We start from the raw sequence: 20155 nt of genomic DNA on the forward strand, positions 1-20155 counted from the left end.
GATGGACAACTCCATTAGAAAATTTGAAGCCGCCACTCCCAGGCTCATCAAAACCACCCATTCCTTTCTTGAGTCTGTTCCCTTCTCCTTAGGGAGATTTGGCTCCACTCCCAGGTAAGATGATCATTTTGAAAAGGGTTCTGTTGGAGCTCCAGCAAACAAAATGTCCATCAAGATCATACCCCCTCCCCATTTTCCTCCTCTCCAAAAATGGAGTCCCTCTTCTCCCTCCTCTCTCTCCTCCTCCTCCTCCTCTTCTTTTAAAATTTGTTCCTGTAATCCTTGCCCCATCTCCCGTACAGGACTTTCTCTGCCCTTCCCATTCCTCCAAGACTCCTTTTGGGGTCAGTCCCCTGTGGCTCTGGCATCACTTTGGTCTCTGGCTTTTCTCTTTTCCCTGCTCAGAGACAGGGCCAAAGAGAAAGCCCCCTCCCCAAGTCCTGATGACTCCTTATTTCCAGACCTCACTCCTCCAGACCAAATCAACCAATCAAATCCTCCTAATCTGTCTGTCAGTCAGTTATAATTCTCCCCTCACATAACCTACATTAAACATCATTAACCGATATCGCAGGGGCACACATACTGCAACTTTGTGGAGGGTGATATTGGCTCAGATGGATTCCTTTTTTAAACAAGAGCATGACCTAGGCTTGGGAGGGGCACCAAGGGGTGGTTTAGGGATGATTTTAGTTTCCGTACTATAAATGTGCAGAGTGCTTGCTGTACAAACAAGCTTCAAAACATGAACACCATCTTCCTCATTCTTTTCACTCTGATACCAGTGCCTAAGGCTCTCCCAGATAAGCCAGCTGAAGTAAGACAACTCGGACCAGTATCATCAGAGGCACAGGCTCAGAGGATCTCAGAGCCACTGTTAGGGCCATTAGAGACCACCAAGTTCAACCCATTCCTTTCACATAAGGAAATCAAGGCCAAAGATGGTTAAGATCTTACCTAAAGTGACGCAGCTTGGGCAGAGCCAGGCTAAAAGTTAAGTTTCCCTGGCTCCTAGGCCAGGGGGAGAGACATCTTTTTTTTTTGTGTATCTGGATCTCCAAACCCAGCCTGAAGAGCAAGGATGGGAATTACTGGGTCCTTGGCAGGAGTCAGAGGTCTCAAGTGCTAAGGGCTAAGCTGACTCAGAACCAGAGATGGAGTTTTAGGAGGAACCCCAAGTGTCATCCCCTCACTGTCAGCAATTTCTAGATCAACAACAAGCTCAGGCATCAGACTCCTTGCACCAGTCTCTGGGAATGATGGGTCCTAGAGACGAGCAGGTTAACTTGTGGCTCCCGTCTGCATCTCCAGGCAACCTCACCAGCTGTTGTTCATGGGTCCCTGGAAAATACAAGCTGGTACTTCAGCGGTAACTCCAGCAATTCCCCACTGCCTCAAAGGGAGCAGAATGTGAACAACTTGTAGACTGGAACACATCCAACAAATCTGACTTTAGGCTCTTATTTCCCTCCCTTGCTTTCAAGATGGGGAGACTATTTCCATAGATGTCTCTATAACATCTCAGATACCCTTGTGTGTAAGGGGAGGCGGGGAGGCGGGGAGTTCCCAGGGTCACCGGGAAGAAGAGCTTGCCCATTCTTCCCCCAGCTTTTCTTCCCAGGCACGCCTCTACTCTTATTCTGTTTTTGGGGACACAAAGGTTCCAAGGTCCTTAAACTCTGTGGGAGATGGGTGCTGGAAACAAAACAGGCCAGGGGTTCAGGGCCAAGCCAAAGCTACTGGCCATTCCCCCCAACACGCTCCGATCACTTTCAACCTGACACCCTCCAACCTGGCTTCTAGAACTATAACTCCGGTAAAGTGTCTGGGCAGAGGCAGCCCCGTTCATCCAGGGCACTGTGGGAAATGTAGTTCAGATGTCTGGACCAAGCTCTGGGATGAGGGGCAGCATTTCCCTTGCCATCCATATGCCCACATCGTTGTCTCCGTTCTTTCAATCTCATAAATATGAATGATCACTCTGGGGAGACCGGGACGATTGGAGTCATCGCTGGGGATGCTGGGAGCCCACCCCCACGCCACTTCCACCGCACCCCACACACCTGAAATACGGAGGTCGCAGCTTTTCGGAGCTGAAAGAGGGAGGAGAGGGAGCAGAGAGGCGGAGACAAAGAGACGGCAGCTACACAAAGCGCCCAAAGAAGAGAGCCAAAAGGACGAGAAGGAAAGCCGAAAGGAGACAAAGGCGGACAAGGAGATTCCTGGCGGGAGAGGGTGGGAGAGGGGAGCGCCAGGAGGCACAGATACCGAATTACAGACACGATACCTTGTGACTTAGAGCTCAGCGGACGCCAAAAAAGTCCTAACACTGCACCCCCGCCTCAGGGAGACCATAAATAGAAAGCAGCGTGACACACCCCCTTCACCCTGGGTGTGTGGTAGGGGAAGGGGTCAAGGCAAAGAGAAAGCCAGAAAAGAGGCTGGAAGAGTACAGAGACCCCGAGATGAGAGGAAGGGGAGACAAGATGAAGTGGGGCAGAGGCAAGGGATGAGGAAGACGGACCAAAGAGTAGGGGCTAGGGGGTCCCCCAGAGGGCCACAGCCACAGAGGATGGAGAGTGTACTGGAGGGTCTTCGCGGGTCTTCCCTCAGCCCCCTTCGTGGAGTGGGATTGGGGGAAGCAGGCAGTAGGGAGACTCCGAAGGAAGCTATCTAACTTCGCAGGGGTGCCCCTAGGCTCCAAATCCTGGGGACAGGTGGGAGCAAAAGGGCGACGGGGTGGGGGAGGGACGATGGGAGAGCGCGTCTAAACACCTGAGGCGAAGTCACGGTCTTAGTTGTCTCGGTCACGGGACTGGAGGGTTTGGACCTTAGGGGGCGCAGCGGCTTTCTTCCCCGGGGGTACGATGGCCTCTGCCGTCCCCATTCCGTGGTGGAGGAGCACGCAGCCCCCAGCCCCCCAGTCCTCGCAGCTCCCTTACCTTGCCGGAGTCGGAGCCAGGGCCGGGATGCTGAGAAGCAGAACTAAGCAGCCAAGGAGACAGCGAACTCTGCCGAGAAGGGGTCACTTCGGAGCCCCGAGGGTCAAATTCGGGTGACGCGCGGGGACTGCATGGGTTCAGACTCGGAGTTCGAACGAGAAGGTGGGGTCTGCGCCGCAGCTCAGGGCGGCCCGCGGGCTCCGATGCTCAGCGGTTCTGAGTTCGGGCGGTGAGTGTAGCTCCCGAGGCAACGCGCAGCTGGGCCCAGGCGTGCGACTCCGAGGGGCGGAGACCCCAGCGACGCGGAGGAAACACGGCATGGATCTGGAGCGGACTCAAGTCCGGCCGGGGGCTGGCGGGGGCGGGGGTAGGGTTGCAGTAGAGAGGATCGGTGGCCGCAGGCGGTGCGGTCCCCGCCGCAGGCGCAGCTGGATGGCCGAGTTACACGGGCGAGACTCCGCCCCTCGTCCCGAGGGGGAGCGGCGCTGAGGGTGACAAGTGTCTCGGGGTTTAGTGGAGTGGGTGATTGCTGGCTTAGCTGTCGTCCGGTGACCCCAGCACCTTGGTCTGCGAGTCCCTACAGCGCCGCAGTCCCCCTCTTCCAGGGCCACCCCCTGAACGGAATCCGCCCCCTCTCCAACCTCTCGCCAACTAGGCAAGAGCGACTGGAAACCGACGCCGAGTCGATGGCCCTAGGGACCAGGTCGGAGAAACTGATAGAGGGAATTGGAAACCGGGGAAGATCGGAAGCGGAGAGACACCCAGAGACAGAAACAGAGAGACTGAAAGGAGCGAAGCGAGGCCGACACGGGTCAGACGGGCCACCATTCCCGGGGTCGCAGAGCAGCTTTGTGACCTGGCGGCACAGGCCGGCTCAGCTCCCACTCAGCCGCTCATTCCTCACAGTCCATCAGGCAACAAGCCCCCCGCGTGGTAGCACTCAGAAAGAAAGACTTCCAGGCACACCCGTGTGCGCCACGCACATGCACGCAGAGCTCTGTGCACACGCACATGCTGGGGATCTGCGCACACAAGGAATCCGCACCCCGTGCGGAGCCGGAGGGGTGGAGGAGAGGTGGAAGCAAAAGCAAAGTGTGGCCCTGGAACCCGAGTGGGTAAAGCACTGCCCCTGACTCTAATAAGCTTGTGGCCAAGCCTCTTAACTCCTGAGGGCTCCCCTCCCCACATAAAGTGAGATAAACACTCCTGTAAAGAGCCCGGAAAGTGATGGATGCGAAAGGTCTTTAGTAACTTAAAGCACTGCAGGGAATATTAAGGTTTGCTGAGGACGGGACCCCTTCCCTGTCTTCTTCCAGGGTCTGCCCAGCTCCCATGCTCCCCACTTCCCACCAAAGTTGATCCCTCACCTGTCGCATTTCATTTTTTATACTGTCCAAGGTGATAACTCCATAAGCTGGTAAACTGATCCCATTGGCTGTGCTAATGTGATAAGACAGGATCGTGTTCCTGGACTCCGACCTGCGTGAGTAAAGGGATGAGAGTCATCTCTTGAATTTAGACCCACTAGGCCAATAAGTAACTGAGAAGTCACTCAACTTTTTTATTATAGGACTTCCCCTCGTTTCTGATTTTTGAAACTGCTAACACAGGGCACATCTCACAAAACTGAGGTAAAGTGGAATGTGCTCAATTGTGGGAAAACACCTCAAAAAGGTAAAAAGGTGTTGGAGGAAGATGTCACTAATGGCAGAAAGGAGATGCAATCACATTCTAATCCCTCCCCTTTCACCAGAATCTTCCTTTTCTTTTCTTTCATTAGAAGCTCTTGGATTGGTCCAACATTCACCAACTTCCAATTCTCTCAATCAGACTTAATTTCCCCAAAGTTTCATGTCCAAGTCACTCAGAATAAGATGCCACTGCTCATTGGGCCTGTGACATCTCTAAAATCATCATGCTCAGACTTCTCCATCCTGACTGCCCTAGAGGATAGGGGCAGTGGTAGTAAGAAATTGAAAGATAACTCTCCCAGCAAGAGAGAGCAACAGGCATTCAGCATCCTTAAGCGATCGAAGGATTCAGGGAGGTAGGCCATCACTCTGTGCTACATGCTTTGAAATGGACCAAGGTCAAGGCCAGTTGGGGATGGAAGAGTGATCTGCTAGTTGAAAGGTGAGAGCCTGGCTTCTCAGACCTGTGTTCCAGAGCCACCGCGTAACCCCTACTGGTGGTGATATATGAACCACCAGAACCACCTAGAAAGTTGATAAAGCACTGTGGTTTAATTCTTCACAACACTGTAGGATGAATGGAATTGTTTAGTTGCTTTATAAATGAAGAAAGTGGGTCCTGAGAGGTTCCATGACTTGGACTAGGTCCCATAGCTGGCAAGGGACACTGTCAAGTACACTGACTACCAACTCAGACCCTACAGACCACTTACCCGTCAGAGGTCAAATTTACCTTGTGAAAACACTTTGCAAAGTATAAAGCATGAAGCAGATGTCAGTACTATTAATGCTGGAGATTTCCAGTAGTCACTCTAAATTTTGTGAACACTGTCTTGTACCTGGGAGTTCTGAGTATTTGCTTTGACTCTCATGCTGGGCTTGTCTATTTGGGCCTTTTATTTGTGCAAGCCTATTTTTTGTCTTCCCTCTGAGCCAAGTATGCCTCACTGTCAGCAGAGTGGTACCCTTGGTCCCTGTCATTTCAGCTGGGCCCATCCTTTACTTCAGGGCCCTCCCCATCTGCCTCTCCCTTTCCCACCCTTCCCCCACAGCAGACCACCTTGGATCTTCTTCCCAGGTGTTCTGAACACCTCTGCATCTGGGATTCTGGGTGACTAGGACTTCCTCCTCCAGATTTGTGAGTTTTGAGTGTTTTTCTCTCTGATCCATCTCCTCCCAAGGCTTAGTCCCCTGCCCTCCCCCGATACAGCGACCCCTCCTCTACCTGGGCAATTCCTCAATCTATGAGTCAGGTCTTGACTTTCCAGGATGTCTCCAGCTATCTATGGCACATCTGCACTTGGATGAGGGCAGGAAAGATACAGAAGTGCCCTATGGGAACTGAGCTGGATACCTCGCATGCTTTATGTCATGCAACCTTCATGCCAAGCTCATTTTACAGATAGGATCATTTGCAAAGATCCAAGGGTTGAATAATTGGCCCAAAGTCCCAGAGCCAGTGAGCTCCTAAAAGACTTACTCGGAATTATAGCACTGAAAAGAATCAGATCACCCCAGAAGGCAAAACGTCCCAGATGCCACACACTTACTGGTGACTCATGGATTCCTCATCTGTAAAGAGGGCCTAGCACCTAACTTCCAGTAAGGATAGAATAAGATAATGTTTGTAAAGTGCCTAGCATAGCATAGAAGTTCAATGAATGGTAGGTCGCTGTTATGATTTAGCCAACTGGAGCAGCAATTTCCAAATGGGGTGCATTATGTGAGGTGTGCTCAAAAAATACAGTGAGTGTTTAAATTAAAAAAAAAATTTACAGTAAAAGATACTTTGCCATTCAAAGTACTCAAAATACTCCCCCTCACTTCGAACACACTCATACCATCGTTCTTGCCACTTTCTGAAGCAGTTCTAGAAGTCCTGTTTCGTGAGTGTCTTTAGTTGTGCTGTCATGGCTGCCTCGATGTCCTGAATCGATTCAAAACATATACTTTTCATGGTCATTTTGATTTTGGGGAAGAGTCAGAAGTCATACAGTGCCAGATCCGGTGAATAAGGTGGATGAAGACACACCATCATGTTTTTATTTGACTGAAATTGCTGTACCAAAAGCGATGTGTGACATGAAGCTTTTCCGCTGCGATCACAAAATACGGTGAATGCTGCTGCCGAGTGCCATCCAACAGAAAGGCAGGGATCTTCAATAAGGGAAGTGGCGCCTTGAACCTTAGTAACAGTGTGTGACACGTTTCAACTTGTTCAGTGCAGTCAGTTGGGTGTGAACTACAGGTGAGAGAAGGTGTGTTTTCAAGTGTGCCGTAAAACATCCTCCATCATGACAATGCTCCATGGTACGGCAATTTCTGTCAAATGAAAACTTTACGGTGTGTCCTCATCCACCTTATTCACCGGATCTGGCATCTTGTGACTTCTGCCTCTTCCCCAAAGTCAAAATGATTCAGGACATGGAGGCAGCCATGACAGCGTAACTAAAGACACTCACGAAAGAGGACTTCCAGAACTACTTCAGAAAGTGGCAAGAACGATGGTATAAGTGTGTTTGAAGCGAGGGTAAGTATTTTGAGGGGGGTTCATGGCAGTGTGTCTTTTACTGTAATAATCTTTTTTTAATTTAAACATTCATTATATTGTTTGGTCACACCTTATAGCTTGTACACTGGAATTCAGACGTAACTGAAGCCTCTCTTGTTTATTCTTCTTCCAGGACTGTCAGACGCTAAACTCCATGAATCAGGGGATAGAAAGACAGAAAACCATTGAGCTTGACCATAGACATCTTTCAGAACAGGGTTGACATCACAGTTATCTTTATATAAGTATCTTTGATACTTACTTCAGGTCTTGGCACATAGTAGTTGCTTAATAAATGTGTAATGAATGAATGAATGAATGAATGAATGAGTGATTTCAATCTATTTCTGCAGTAGGATAGAGTGAAACCAGACTGAATATTTATCAAAGGTCCCCCGATTGGGTAGCCATCAAACCAGACTCCTGGTATACTAACCCCAAACCAAGCCCAAACTTAGCTTCATTTCTAAAGGTTAGCTGTGACTGCTGTGCTTACAAGTACTTGAAGTTTCATATCTTCTCTCCCCCAGCCAACAGATTCCTCTTTACAATCCCCATAAATCAACTCTGGCTATAATGTCTGTTCATTTATTAAGCAAGCGTTAGTGTCATCTTCTATGGGTCTAGCTGATTCCACTTCTGCTCTCAGGGTAGCGGGCCATCAAACAAAACCAAACGTTTTTACTCTGGAGAATATCTAACATACACAAACATAGAACAGTGCTGTATAAGGAAGCCCCATTGGCCTGGTATCTGCTTCAACTCATAACGCTATTTCCCACCTTTCCTAATATTTTGAAACAAATTTTTGAAACAAATTTCAGACATCATAACATTTCACTGGTAACTATTTCAGTAAATCATTTAAATATCATTATCACATTGATATGGACTGAATTATGCCATCCTCCCAATGCATATGTTGAAGCCCTAATGCCTACAGTGACTATATTTGGAGATAGGGGCTTTAGGAAGGTAATTTTAGGAAGGACCCAAAGCCTATAGGATTAGTGTCTCTATAGAAGAAGGGCAAGAGATGTCTCTCTCCACGCACACAGAGGGAAGGCCTTGTGCGGAGGCAGAGAGAAGGTGGCTGTCTATAAGCCAGAAAGATTGTTCTCACCAGAAACTGCTGACACCTTGATCATAGATGTCTAGCCTCCAGAAGTGGTATTTTGTTACATCAGCCTGAGCAGACTAAAACACATACCTAAAATAATTTCTCTCCCCATCTCACCCCGCCCCACTCACTGTGGGGCAAGCCAGCTGCCTAGTCTTGAGAAATTCAGATAGCCCAAGTGGGAGAAACCCACTTGACAAAGAACCGAGGTCTCAATCCAATCCTAAGAAATGCAGGCCTGTCAACAACCACATGAATGAACTTGGAAGTGGATCCTTTAACCCCAGCGGAGCCTTCAGATACTGTAGTGCTAGTCTACAGCTTGACTGCAATTTGATAACCTTAGGCCAGAATCTCCCAGCTAAGCCTCTCTCTCAGAAACTGTGTGATAATAAATGTTTATCGCTGTAAGCTGCTTGGTTTGGGGGTAATTATACATTCAGCAAGAGGTAACTGATACAATTGACATATATTTTAAGTTTCTTTTATTCTATAAGTTTCCCTTCCATCTTTCTCTTTTGCAATTTATTTATTGAAAAAAAAAATGAATCTTGGTCCTGTAAATGTCCCCACCATCTGTCTTCTGCTAGTTACACCTCCTTGATGATTTTTACTATATTCCTCTCTCCTCTGTTTGTTCTGTAGTCTGTGGATCTACCTGCCCTGTCTAATGTGGCAGCCATCAGCCATGCATGACTATTGGGCACTTGAAATGTATCAACACAACTGAGGAACTGAGCTTTTTATTTCAGTTACTTTGAATTATAGTAATTTAAATTTTAAAACAGATAATTGATTCAGTTATTGGAAAACTTTTAAGTAGGCTCAGAACAACTTTTTCAATTAGGAATCTACTTTTCACTTGTGAATTTTATAAACTCTAAATATGGATCAAGCATTTCTAATGGATGTTTAGCGTCTAAATTGAAATATGTTCTATCTGTAAAATACAAACCGGATTTCAAAGACAGTCCAAAAAGAAAGTATGTAAACTGTTTCATTACTATTTTTATATTGATTACATATTAAAATAATATTTTGGACATATTGGGCTAAATAAAACATTAAAATTAATTCCACTGGTTTTGTTTTACCTTTTAAAAGTGGTTACTACTAGAAAAGTTTAAATTATATATGTGGTTCACGTTAAATTTCTTGCTAAAAGTCAGGTTGTACTTTTTTGGAAAGACTGTTTCACAGGTCATGCTGCATTCTTCCACCAAAGGCTCAGATCTGATTATCTTGTTGAATCTTATCAGACATGGATGCTCAAAACTTTAATCAGTTATCAGGGTTTGTAAAATGGTGATATTCTTATTCTGTCATTCTGGGTTTTCATTTTTGTTCTTTTTTACTTGCTGGAATACCTATGAAAGGAAACTTGTTCTCCTCTACTATGATTACTCTGAGGCATAGTTTGTGAAGGAAAGAGGATAAATGCTTTAAAATTTCCCTTTATTTGTGAATTTTCAAGATAACGAGTTGGTTCCCCAGCATCCTTTAACGATGATCAACTATTATTTTTAGAGCCATTAAGAACTCCTGGATTTCAAACCTGTTTCATGTGGTGTGAGCCAAGGCGGTTATCATCCTTATTGATGCTCAAGTTATTCAGCTTTTGGGGTAAACTAGTGTTTTAAAACGACACAGAAGGATCATGATAGATCTTTAGGAAGAGCTACAGCGATACAGGAGAAGAGATGCGGGAACCAGACTGGCAGATGGGCAAATCAAGGGAGGTGTGGTATCCCGGAAGTGGAACCTGAACTGAGTCTTAAAAATTCCCCTCCACATGTGTGGGGACAGAGCCCCAAAAAGCAGTTTCCAGGCTCTCGGCCTCATATAGAAAGGTGCTGGCTCAGGTAGTAAATGGCCATCGACTGTGATCAAATGGCCATCAGCTGTGGCTGGTTGGCCGTCAGCTGTAACCAGTGAGCCATTGGCCACGAATATAACTGCCGTGGCTACGCTAGCAGAAAAATGGGGGCTAGCAAGGAGATGGTGGCTGAGCCTGCAAGCGGTGCAGTGAGGGTTGCCAACAGTGTGGCTCCTGCTTCCTGTTTCTCCAACCCAGCTGCCAGCAAGAGTATAGTGGTATGACTCCCCTACCTATGGCTCCCTGGGTGTTCCTTTTTGACCTCACCATGTCCTGCATTCTTATGTGGGGAGCTGAGACCCTGCAGGCCGCCCCTCATGACAACATGATAAAGAAAAGCAGGGTCCTTCCAGTGGGAGGGGACAGCCTGAGCAAAGCCCAGAGTTGAGAAACAGCCTGCGTTGCAACAACAAGCAGCTCTGGGTTGCACCCATCCTGTAGGCAGGGAATGGCTTGGGGACGGTTTTAAGCGAGACAAATTTGCCTTATGAGTAGAGGCCGCCCTCTGGTGGCCACGTGGAGGATGACATAGAGGGAAGAAGCCCTAGGAGGAGGTGACGAGCTGAGCTCCTAAGGCTTCTTTAATTCATAATGTAAGTCTTCATAGTCACTCTTCCAGATCACCAGCAGAAATCACGCAGCGTTGGAGCTTATTATGCAACTACACGGGAGGAGAAATGGTAGAGGGAAGCTCCTTAATGGCTCTTTACCGTGGGGCCCAGGCCTCTTGAAAATAGAATAGAGTTTTCAGGGCAATGGAGAGATCCATCTTCTATCTGTGTACCTGGCACGTGCACTTTTCCAAAGAGAAGATCCCCTGGCAAATGCTTGCCACCACCACATGGAGCACTCTTTTTCTAATTTGCACAAAGACCACCTCTAGGTGGATGCAGACTCCAGGCACAAGCAGACGATGCTTTAGTGTGAATTTTTAAAAAGCACCTGTTGAAGGTTGACTTGTATTCCCCCCAAAAGTATGTTGAAGTCCTAACTCCTAGTAGCTGTGAAAGTGACCTTATTTCAAAATAGGTTCTTTGCAGATGTAATCAAGTTAAGATTAAGTCACACTGAATAAGAGTAGGTCCTAAGCAAATATGACTGGTATCCTATAAGAAGAGGGAAATTTGGACACAGACACAGGGGGAGAATGCCACTTGACAACAAAGGCAGAAATTGGGGTGATGCAGCTGCAACCCAAGGATTGATGACCAACCCCAGGAACTAGAAGAGGGAAGGAAGGATTTCTCTCCTACAGATTTCAGAGGGAGCAGGGCCCTGCCGACACCTTGATTTTGACCTCCAGAATGGTGAGACAATAAATTGTTGTTGTTTTAAGTCTCCAACTGAGTGATACTTTGTTATGGCAGCCCTAGGACTCTAATTTAGCATCCTTTCTTTCCATGATGGATACAGCCCTACTTCCAGCTCTGTGAAGGAAACCCCCATTCACTCCCACCCCCAGCTGGGTATTTGATGCAGGGCACAACCTACAAACCACATGGCTGATGTCCTCTGCAGTAGGTCTCTTGGACTCACTTCATTTGTTTCAGCACTCCCCATGCACCAGACATCGTGACCACCATGACACAGTGAAAATGCACAAACCAACAGACACACTTCCTGGCCTCAATACTGGTGTTTAATAATATGAGATAAAAGATATTGAACAAGCCATATGTTGGTGAAACAAAACAATGGTTTGCATAACGTGATGGTTCATATAATGTCATCATATAATGTAATTCTTGTGATATGGTCAGGCAAAAATTTTGTGGAAAAGAGGTGGGTGAGATAATAGTGATAATGGCTAACATTTATTAAGCATCTTACCACGCACTGTGTGAAACACTTTACATACACATCTCATCTAAAGCTCATAGTGATGACCTCGGTGAAGGGGACTAAGGCTTAGAGAAGTCATTTGAGTCCACCAGGGTCTACGCCTATTAAGTGCTAAATACTGGAGCTGAGCTGAGACTTGATGGTAGGAGTTCTGAGGACGGTGGGCAGAACTCCGGTTAGGAAGGAGAGCAAATTAAGGTTGGATGGGAAACGGGGCTGGCTGGGCTCTGGTTGTGGGCTTCCTCGAATGCTTGCTGAGGAGTTCACACCTTCTAATGATGAGGATCTAGTGACAGTGAGTAGGAAGAAGGACATGATGAAAACAGTATTTTAAGAAAAAGTATGAGAATGCATTAGATGGAAAATGAAAGGCAAGACCTCTGATTTCTGAGGAGTGTTCCCAGAGGGATCCATGGGAGGGAGGGGAGCATGGAGTAAGGAAAGAAGCTAAAAACTACTTAGAAGGAAAATAGAAGAGTCCAGAAAGTATGACTTGGTTTCTGGAAGATAGGGAGAGAGGAAGGAGACAATGGTGATTCTGGCACCTCCGGTGTGTACCTGAGCAGGGATAACCTCTGGTGGACGCAGGCAGTTCAGTATACGGAGCTCACTGGATACACAGACACCATGTTCTGCCTGTAGATAGATTGACTTTTCAGAGCCAGAGGGATGAGCAGGTGGGGAGCACCCACAGGGTGGAGCTTGGGAGGAAGGCCCAGCAGAAGGAGCCCACCTCTAAGAGGTGACGGCCAGGGTCCCAAAGCACATTAGGGTCTGCATGGGTGGAGGGTGAATGGGATGGCGCAGGATTCTCACTGTCCGGTCTGGATCTTCTGAAACAGTTACAATGATGCCTAACCTGCCAGAATCTCCTCTGGCCTGCTGGGTTGACTCCTCTACCAGTTCTGAGGGCTCCTCCCTGCCCCAGCCCTCTGCAGTGCTGGCCTTTTCCCTCTTTCTCCAAAAAACCTTCTAGATGGTTCCTCCTGCTGCATCGTGGCTGAGTGGGAACCCACCCAGGAGAGAAATTCAAGGGTAGAGAGTGGTGGGAAGCCAGTGGATGACAGTTTTCCTCAAGCTAAACAAAGACCTCTATCTGTGCAGCTGTCCCACGAGGGTGCGTGCGTCTCATTCACGTCTCAGAATAACTCTGTGTATGTTCAGTTGGTGAAAATTCGAGCTGTGCCTTGTGATTGGTGAACATTTCTGTGTTGTATTTCAATAAAAAGTTTCAATAAAACCCACAATCGGAAGTAGGTAGCCCCATGACCAGGGGGAAACTGAAGCTTGGAAAGATTAAGTGACTTGGCCAAGGTCAGGGTCAGTAGTTGAGATTCAAAGCCAGGTCTGTGGGACTCAGAGATGGGTGCCATTTTCCCCTCTGACCACTCAGTGGGTCCTTCTCCCTGCTGCTCCCCCATGGCGCTAAGATAGTCATGGGCCACTTTGGGTCCTCAAACCCAGGTTTTGTGTCAAGTCTCCCCTTGAAATATGTGCCTTCCAACTCTGTCCTATTTCTGTTCCTAATAAATGGCCATTGTCACAGCACCAGTGCAGCCATGTGGCACATTTCTTAGTGAGAGTCTAGGACCTGGAGACTGGAGCCAGCAGCGCCAGGTCCCTGCACTGGGGCCTGGGCTCAAGCTCATCCTGTTTAGAGTCTTGATTCCGACTAGGGGCTCCAGTGTTGACCGGGGCCTGACACCTATCAGCCAACCTCAGCCCAACGGCCAAACGGACAGGGGATTTAGTTCCAATATGGGACTTAGGGGGAACCCACATGACAGCAGCTGTGGGGACATTTTAATTAATGTACAAAAGGCCATTCTGAGTGTCTCACCAGGCTAGCAGGCTGTGCCCCTTGCCTGGACATTGTGGTCTGGGGTCTGCATAGATTGGTGGGAGGTGTGGGACGTGGACTTGGCATCTGGACTCTCCACACTTCTCCATACGAGGCTCCAGCTCCTTAGACCAAGTTTCATCCAAGATGGATGCTTGATGAGGGAGGGCTGGAAAGCCAGATGACAGGAGGAAAACGGGGACCAGAGAACCTTGGCCTCAGCGAGGCCAGGATCAGAGCATGACAGCAGACATTGCTTGGGGAGGCTCAAAAAAGTGTGGGAGTCATGGCAAGGATTCCTGCACCCCATGGCTTTCTCCCAGTCTTGCCTGGCTTCCTGGAAAGGTATGCACACCTTTCCAGAAGAAGGTGGATGGTGGTGGAAGGAGGCTGCCTGCAGCCTGTCACAGTTCACAGGAAGGATGCCAAGCTGGCATGATGAATAGGGAAGTGGCACTCATCTTGCCCCAGTGGACCCTGGAGGGATATTAATTGGTGTCCAGGGGTGTTTCCATCTTCCTCTGCCCCACACATTCTTTCCATGACCCTCAGCAGTAACAACACGTTTTATTTCCCGCACCCCATCCCCAGCAGCCACATATGGATGCCGAGTCTCTCTTCCAGAGACAGAAGGCCCATCTTAACCTTCCTGTACCTTTCCGGTTCATGTTGTGGTCTCTCCCTTAACCAAGATGTTTCCTCATGGAGGATAATGTCCCCTCCCGATTCTTCCTCTCTCCAAGATCAGACCTGGCATCTTTCCTGAAAACCTTGTCCTACTGGCTCCACAGATACTAGGAGCACTTTGTCCTTTTGATCCTATCTCTGCCTCTTGGGCTAACCCTATCTCTTAACTAGACTTCGTGGCTGCCTCAGGCCAATCCACTCCCCCAACCACCCCGCACAACTTCATTGGTCATAGATTTCAGACAGGGGCCTTATAAGGAATAAAGCCCCTTCCTTCCTGCCCCCCAGTCTCACACAAAGGTCCCATTCCTCACCTATCACCAAACGCAACCTCAGAGTCCTAGAGAGAGGCACCCACCACTCACAGGGAAACAGAAGAGCAGGGGCCTTCTTGGAGGAAGGCCCACAGTGATCTAATAATCCCCACACTCCCAGCTCTTGGCGGCCTGTTGTGCCCTTCCCCCCAGGGGAATAACCCAAAGAAAAACCCACAGGATGCTAACACTGACGTTTGGATTGAAGCATGAAGATACAGTCCGCAGGTCCTCCGTTCCAGAAGGGGCCAGACCAGACCATATTCCACATCTTCCAAGTAAATGGTTGAGAAGTGACTCTTGAGCCCCTCATTCACGACAAGGATCAGAGAGTTTGGAGATGAAGGAGACGAGTACTGGCGAGGACTTTTAGAGAGTGTTACAAGCCCTATTCCCAGAAGGCAAGTGTTACTTGACAAGATCAGTGACAAGAGGCTTCAAGACACAAAGAGCTTGGCGTGTCCCAGCGTTTGGGGGATGTGGTCATTGGAGAAATCTAGTGGCCAGACTGTGGCTGATTGGATGTTCTATCCAGGATAGAAGGAAGGACAGGTGGCTGCATAGAGGCCAGCCTACAGTCTACGGGTATCTGGGCCGAGGACGCTCAAGGCCGGAGCTGGTATTTTCCGTCCCTCCCCACGTGTCAAACTAGAAAAGTGAAGGAACTTCTACCGAGAAACCTATGTCAAGTTCACGGGGAGAAAACCAGGGACAGATGATGAAGCAGAGAAAGTACAGAAGCTGCCAGAAGGACTTAAAGGGTAGACTCCGAAGAATCCATAAGAGTACCCAGGAGGAAAAGCCTTCGAAGATCTGGAGGCCCAGAAAACACATTGCTATCTTACAACAGTGCAGTCAAGAACTTCTGGGCTCCTTTTCCCTCCTCTGCCCCACACTTCAACTCCAAGAAGATCAGGAACAGCAACTTGCAAGGGAGAGGGGGAGGAAAGAGGTCAACCTCACCCCTTTTTACTCCACCTTCCTCAGCTGCCACTTCTGGGTAAGCAGGCAGCCCGCTTGTAGCCAGCCCCTGCTGGAGAGGGGAAAATTCCTACCCCTGGATGAAGATCCAAGTGTTGATTACTACACGAACTAAACATTTCCACGTACTAGCTTAAAGTGAATATATATCACTTTGGGAGAGGTGTAAATGTCTGTCACATTGTTTTGTACACCCGAAACAAACAAACAAACAAACAAAAAGTGAATATAGAACTTATTACCTGAAAATGACCCAGGTAAGTCATGGGATTGCCCAGTTTTTTATCCAGGGACAAGAGAAAATTCTTCCACTGCATAAATTTTATAGGAAAGTGGGAGACAAATATAGTTGCATTCTAATTACATTCCAGCAAGTTATTCTTACTCAAGTCTCGGATACAGACACAAAGCGAGTCAGCAAAAAAGGCTGACGAAAGTCAGAGGATGCTAGAACGGACCCTTAGACGGCTCAATTGGACCCTCTCATTTGACGGATGCCATGCTTGCAATAACGATGGTGATGATGATAGGAAACTCTCATTGGCTCATATTTTGCCAATCTCTGTTCTAAGCCCCTTAAATCTTATTTAATCTTCACAATAGTCCTATGCTGATTGAGCAAATGAGTTAATGGCGACCTAACGCTGCGCTTGCAGTAGGGCTTAATGCTGGTAAAAGAAAGCCTTGCTTCGTCTGTTCTCCCAGCCCCAGGAAAACTTAAATGATGGGGAACAGGGGCAGAAGCAAGCTATGTACTTAATCGTCTTTGCTCCACTCTCCATACTGTCCGGCCCCCTGACCAAGCTCAGCTTTTGCTCATGGTATCCCACTATCCACCCTAACTTCTCCAGCTACCTGAATCCTGCTCACCTTCCAAAGCCTATCCCTCCTGGCAGCCAGCCTCCCCCAACTCAGTCCGAATGTCCTACAGCTCTCAGCTAAGCAGATGCCTTCATTTACAGAGGGAGAAAGGGCCCAGCAAAGGGAAGAGGCTTATGCAAGATCATGCAGAAGAATTAAGTCTCACTGGAAGGAGAATTCAGGGTTCTGATACCCAAGGTAAGGCAGCAACTCGTAGCATGTTTGGATGGGGCATTATGTGGGGTGTGCTCACGCCCAGAGCAAGAGCGTGGGCTCTGTGGGCCTCTGGTTCTACAAAGTAGTGGTGGGAGAGAACGAGCTTTTATGGGAGGGCTAGAACATGGCAGTAGGTAGGTGGGGGTCTCAGGGGCTACAGGGCAGGGGCAAGGCCGGGGCTCCCCGAAGATGAGGTGAGTAGAAGCAGGGCCACCACAGCTTGCCTTGTGCTCCTCAGACAGTTGTTCCAGAGCCTCGTGCAGAGCATGTGCTAGTGGTCAACTTCCTCCTCGGGGGGTGGGGGCATTGGGATGTGGTGGCCCGCTGCAGGGAGAGGGGAGACAGAGGAGGAGAGAGGACTCTCCTGCCCATACGGCTGACAGCACCTTTCTTCCCTGGAGATGGGCACTCGCCTGCAGTGGTGATGGGCACGGGGAAGGGCAGTCGTCCCCAGGAGTTGTCTGAGAAGGGACCGTGGTCCCAGAAGGTGCGAGAAGCAATGCCTCTGAGCTTCTCGAAGGTGGTCTGGCCCTGATGCTGCCGGGAGTCTGTGGCAAAACACTTAAGTGTGAATCTATCACTCTCCCCAAAGGAGTAAATAGGCTGCAGGACGCCCTGGGGATGGGCGACAACATGTAAGAGGGGTGGTCAGGTCAGGCTGTTGGAGTCCCCCAAGGCGGGAGCCCTACAGAGCAGCAAATCCCTCCCATACTTCATGGTTCCATTTCCCAGGGCCTTTCAAGCAAAGGATGATGGCTACAAAGAAAGATGTGGAGGAAGGGATTCACATTTCCTGAGACACAATGTGTCCTAGGCCTTCGTGTTTCCTCACCCAGCTCTACCACTGTATCGCTGCAAGGCAGGTATTAACTCTATTTCACAGGTAAAGAAACACGCCCAAGGTCTTGCCTTTGGGATAGTGTCAGAGAGGGATCTGAAGCCTGCGCTTCTGAGCCAAAGGCCTCAGCTGAAGAGTCCTGCTATTTGCACTAAGAACTTGCCTCTGTTGGAGTGCGAGGAAGGCTGGAAAGGAGACACAGTGCTTGGCACAGAGTAAGCACTCAAGTGCTGACATGAGCACCCTCCAGGTACAGGGCCCAATGGGCTCTGGGAACACATAGTCCCACCTGCAGGAAGCTGGATATGTAGGGACAGAGTTCCCCAGACACATTGTGAAGTTTGACCATTCAGAGCAGACCCAGATTGGGCACCTGCACCCCACTCACCCATACCTCAGTGCCAGGTGTACAAAGCCTTGGCGATTCTGGAGAGTGAGGTGATGCTCCCCTGGGATTGCATACAGGGGCTCCTGGGCACCCCAGCCACAATGACCACGACCTAACCAAGCTGGGGCTGCAACAGAATAAAGTCCAGGCTCTGGCGGTTCACGGAACACATTCCTGCAGGCGTGAGGAGGTGGGGAGCAGTCTCCACCCCCTCCTTAGCTCCCCAGCCCCTCACCCCACCCTTTACCCTGTTTTCCCAAAAATAAGACCTAGCTGGATAATCAGCTCTAATGCATCTTTTGGAGCAATTATATTATTTTCTTGGAGCAAAAAAATAATATAAGACCAGGTCTTACATTAATTTTTGCTCCAAAAGATGCATTAGAGCTGATTGTACAGTTAGGTCTTATTTTGGGGGAAATACAGTAGTATCTGGAGGATGAGCACCACATCCCATTCCTTCCAAACTCCCTTACCCACGGTGCCCATGTCTGTGTGTCCTACGGTGCCTGTCCCAGCAAGGACACTGCAGGCCACTTGCTCCAAAACTATTCACTGACACCCACTGTGAGCCTGGCCAGTGTTCAGGCCAGTTCTCTGAGGTGGGTGGGTGGGGGTCACCCTGGCCAGCGGGCATTTCCTCCCACTCAGGTGGGGGCTCACCATAGCACACGACATGGTAGTCTCGTACTCTCGATAGTCTGGGAAGTGGAAGAGTCTGGCCAAACCAACTATTGAGCGCCGAAGCCCAGGGAACTGCTGGGAGAAGCCGTTGCTCTCCATGGAGAAATTACAGAAGGTTCTGATGCACGTGATGTCATGTGGGTGAGAGCCAGATACGTAGTTCCAGTCTGGAGGCAGCTCCACTGTTTTCACCAGCTTTGGGGTGTTGGGCAGCATGAGAGGAAGAAGGCATAGAAGGCAGAACACCAGCTGAAAAGTTGTTGCCTTCCACCCCAACAGACTTCAGAGCTCAAGGTGCTAGGATAGAGCCAAGGGCACAAGGCGTCCACACTTGAACACCACTCCACCCCCTGCCCCATTGCTTGAGCTTAGGCAGCAAGGCTGAGGTTCCAACAAAGGGAGGGGGGAATAGGTAGGGGAAGTGAGGGAGAGGGAAGAGGCAGAGATTCTCTGTGGAGGGTAACCTGTCACCTTGATAAGATAATAATCCCTTAGGTGTTTCCAAATGGTCCAGTTACTAATCTCACTCAGACCACCTTCCACCTTGGGACAGAGATATGTGGGTGAAAGTAGCCCTGGAAGCACCCATCTGCCATCTCTCACTACCTAGGCCCCTGTCCAGCGTTCACCTTGGTTGGATGTGTCCCAGTCCAGGAAGAGCCTTGACAAGTAGAGAACCGAGAACGACCAAGGAGGCGTGAAGAGGAGGGAGAAGACAAGAAGGGAGAAGAAAGAGCCCAGGTGAAAGATGAGAAAGAAAAACAGATTCACTTTCGAAACTGGGTCATTCCATCCATGGCTCCTCTCCTCCACCTTCAAGGATCATACTCTGGGCCATCCCCAGCCCCACATCTGGCCCTCTGCCCTACCCTTTGCATTTGGGTATCCAAGTGGAGCTCCAGCCTTTCCCTGTCTAGTTCCTTCTCCCCTTTCAGGCCCCAGGTACCCATGCCTCTCTGGCTCCTCTCACCCATGAAGAGGAAAGTGAGCATGTATTGGTAGGAGCCCACTGCTTCTTCAGCGTTTTCATGGTGCAGGAGGGCAGCGGGAAGGTGGAGACTCCTATCTCAGTATCTCCCCCTCTGCCAGCAGGGATCCAGGACCTGGAGGACAAATGATGAAGGTTTCCCCACGCAACTGAGAAGGAAGGCTTTCTTGCCCAAGGAACCAAGCCTTTGGGATCTCCCAGGATTGTGTGTGTGTGTGTGTGTGTGTGTGTGTGTGTGTGTGTTATGTGGATGCGGAGATCCTCGGATCCTGACGTCTCCAGGCTGTTCTCAGACTGGTCTTTGAATTTCCTGAGTCTGGGCTGGCGGAGGGGCAG

At 49.1% G+C, this 20155-nt stretch overlaps 1 protein-coding gene across 1 annotated transcript; it reads right to left on the bottom strand.

Annotated features, from left to right (window-relative positions):
* Positions 1 to 3277: 3277 nt before the first annotated feature.
* Positions 3278 to 19861, bottom strand: MOGAT3 (monoacylglycerol O-acyltransferase 3). Its single transcript, XM_033110034.1, is given in 12 exon segments — positions 3278 to 3427; positions 3524 to 3634; positions 17080 to 17183; positions 17186 to 17245; positions 17296 to 17536; positions 18144 to 18241; positions 18244 to 18321; positions 18795 to 19026; positions 19303 to 19353; positions 19417 to 19573; positions 19801 to 19837; positions 19840 to 19861. Coding segments are annotated over 12 exon segments (1341 nt in total).
* Positions 19862 to 20155: the final 294 nt, after the last annotated feature.

Source organism: Rhinolophus ferrumequinum, chromosome 7, assembly GCF_004115265.2.
Source record: "Rhinolophus ferrumequinum isolate MPI-CBG mRhiFer1 chromosome 7, mRhiFer1_v1.p, whole genome shotgun sequence".
NCBI classification, from domain to species: Eukaryota; Metazoa; Chordata; class Mammalia; order Chiroptera; family Rhinolophidae; genus Rhinolophus; species Rhinolophus ferrumequinum.